This window comes from Chelonus insularis, unplaced genomic scaffold (assembly GCF_013357705.1).
Source record: "Chelonus insularis isolate UGA/USDA-ARS -01 unplaced genomic scaffold, ASM1335770v1 contig_56_pilon, whole genome shotgun sequence".
NCBI classification, from domain to species: domain Eukaryota; kingdom Metazoa; phylum Arthropoda; class Insecta; order Hymenoptera; family Braconidae; genus Chelonus; species Chelonus insularis.
In genome coordinates this window covers 1030273-1033319 of record NW_023276648.1, presented here as the reverse complement: position 1 = coordinate 1033319, position 3047 = coordinate 1030273, and the positions used below count along the sequence as shown (strand labels likewise).

The window sequence follows — 3047 nt, the reverse complement described above, 5'->3', positions numbered from 1 at the left end:
AGTTTTTTGGTTTTAAAGATTTTTTTTTTGGTACTTCAAAATTAACTGAAATTTTATAAGTCAATAGTACATTGCTAGTTCGAAAAAATTATGAAAAAAGACGCAGCTAACTTGGCGTTTTACTTGATTTCACATGTTTTTTTGATCTTACCTTTTTTCCATTTATACTAATTTCACTTGAATGTGGACTTGGCGCCAGTTTTTACAGGCATTCCAAGATGCCTGTTTTGTGCGGATATTAATATCTTCTAGAATTAATTCTTTCAAATATGCACTTCAGATAATGTGCAAGAAATTAATGAATACCGAAGACAATTAGAAAGTGAAAATAACACCAACGAACAGGAACCCGATATTCAGGAAGAACCTAACCTTGAAAAGAATAAAGAAGCAGTAATCAAAAGAAAACGAAATAAACAAGCAGTCTATTCTCCAGATGAATTAACTTGCTCGATACTAAAGAATGTAAAATGTAAACCCAAAGAATCTGTAAGTAATAATGTTTATTTCATAAAATTGAGAACGTTATTATCATTTTTTTAGAGTTTATTTTATTAAGACGTTTGATGGAAGGTGTTTTTCGACCAGAAAAAATTACTCATTGTACTTTAACCGGAAACCCTGGTCGAGGACAAGGACTTAATATCGATGAATGTGAACGACTTCATCCTAGAGCTGTAGAGGCTATAATTAGTAATATAACGTTTTTTTCGAAAAAATATTTGATCGTTTCTAGTGTATAGCCATATAATGCTTATACTAATTTTTTTTTCACAGAGAAAGCAAAATCACTGCATAAAAGAGCTGTTCCTAAAAAATCATTTCTCCATGCCCAAAAAGTACAGGAAATAATGGGCCAAAAATTGTGGGAAATGAAAGCCGCTGGAAAGGCTCGAATAAACAAAATGAAAATAGAAGAAGCAGAACAAAAAAATCAAGAAGAAACTCAACAAGAAAATCGAAAAGAAACTCAACCACAAAGTTAACAATAAATTTAATAAAAAATTTAACAAAAATATTAACAATAAATTTAACAATAATATTGTCAACAATACCGAGAAAAAAAATTATTTCTGGTAGTTAAAAGTGTTCAAAATAAATAAAATGTTCTAAGCAAATAAAATGTTCAAAGTAAATAAAATGTTCAAAATAAATAAAATGTTCTTTACTGCAAGGTTCTATTTAAATTATATCATATATGTGCAAATCTGATTGAATCTGATTTGATCTATTTCGTTATTTTCAACAAATCCATATTTGGATCTGCTTAGATTCGTCCATCTCTGGTTTAACCTAATTTGATTTGATTAATGTTCCAGGTCAAATTAATATTTAGATTTGTCCAGATTTGATCAGATCGGATTTAATCTGATTGATTACAATAAAAAAATTGTGATTCCAGATCTAATTAGGTATTATCCGATTTGCGCAGATCTGATTCAATCAAATTTAATATCATTAATCATATTATATATATATATAATCAGATCTGATCAGATCTAAATTTTTTTTAGAAAATTAGTCTCATATTTCAGATCTAATCAGATCTGATCAGATCTGAAATCGTTTTTCACGGGTTTCCATAGTGGTACGTACGATTTCTTTTTTAAACTATTCTTTTCTATTCCTATGACAATATCATTAGTATATTTTTCTTTTATTCAACGTTTCTTTTCATAATGCTCATTTTTTGTTTCAACATTTCTCAGATCAATAGTAAACATGATGCTAATTGCTTCTTTCTTATAAGTAGTTGAAATATAGAATAAAGTCAATACAATCAGCAAACGATGTAAAAGTTCGTGAGTATGGATTTATGCAATCGTTTTTGTGGTTTGTATACATATTCACTAAGATTATATATGATATATGTTTTTCATTATTGAAATTTTTGTAGATGGAACTGCATACATCAAAACTCCGATGAATCATTCTTACTGTCATTATGCACAGCTGACAGATTATAAATTTTTATTCATGGGCAACAGTTATTGATATGAATTTCATCAACATACATATGGATTCAGAGAAGGATGAATAACCAGTCAACTTCATTCTACTTCTCCACAATTGCATCGAAATAATTCTTTTGTAGAAATTAAAACGGTTCATTTCAAAAGTTTGTATATAACGTGTAATGAATACAATTTTTTTGTATTTTTTCCTATTTTACCGCAAAGCAGTACTACATATGTAACGGTTCAATTATGATAAACTTCATATATCAATCACATTAGCATACATCTAACATAGATTCGTAATAATTAAAATGAATTGTACTCTTGTATTGCAATAATTTATAATATAAATAGATTGATAACAATCAACATATCTAACAACATGATTATCTTTAATTACACTTATGTAATACTTTTCTTCCAATCATTTTTATCATATACTTCATAAGATATCTTATATTTTTATTAATATCAATAATAATTGTCATTGTGATAATTGTCAATCCACCTATTACTTTTAAATATAAAAAATCTTTCCCTATATAAGATTTATTACAGATATCGTTCAGGTATTGTTCAAATATTTTTTAAAATACCTAGTCACAGATGAAGACATCTATCAGCTATATTCCAGACAACTTTGGGTTTAGTCTCATCAACCAATTATAAGTAATGATATTTATGTTTTTTCCGCATTGCAGTATAATTATTTTTTTGCTGGTAATAAACTGGAAAATTCGAGAAATTCATCAAATAGTATTTTTATTAGAAAATTCTTTGCCATAATTACTACACCAATTATCTAACTGTAAATTTTTCCATGCTTTTTTTCTGCGTCGAAAGTAATTGTAGACGCTGACTAAAACATTAGTTATACTTCTTCCAATAACAACATTTTTTCACAATACCAGTAGTAAGATTCGATAAAACCAGAAACGTTGTGTATGAACAACTCAGTAACAATTTTCCAGTCTTTGATATCAACTTCTTTCGGTTCACAATGAGTTTAGCATTAAGCAATAGCTTACTTCATTAATAGGACAGTTGGAGTACTAAGATATTTCCTTTCGTACCGGCCATTTTCTACTA

General features: G+C 27.8%; 1 protein-coding gene across 1 annotated transcript; it reads left to right on the top strand.

The window, feature by feature from the left end:
• Positions 1-266: 266 nt before the first annotated feature.
• Positions 267-986, top strand: LOC118070351 (uncharacterized). The gene is made up of 3 exons (XM_035088903.1): positions 267-472; positions 544-693; positions 778-986. Exons 2-3 carry the CDS (start codon positions 567-569, stop codon positions 984-986), a joined length of 336 nt encoding a protein of 111 aa, XP_034944794.1. The 5' UTR covers positions 267-472; positions 544-566.
• The last annotated feature ends 2061 nt before the right edge of the window (positions 987-3047 follow it).

Coding starts and splice junctions, on each gene's coding strand:
- LOC118070351 (XM_035088903.1), top strand. CDS start 567: ATGGAAGGTGTTTTTCGACCAGAAAAAATTACTCATTGTACTTTAACC. Junction 694..777: donor AGCTGTAGAGGCTATAATTA/GTAATATAACGT, acceptor TTTTTTTCACAG/AGAAAGCAAAATCACTGCAT.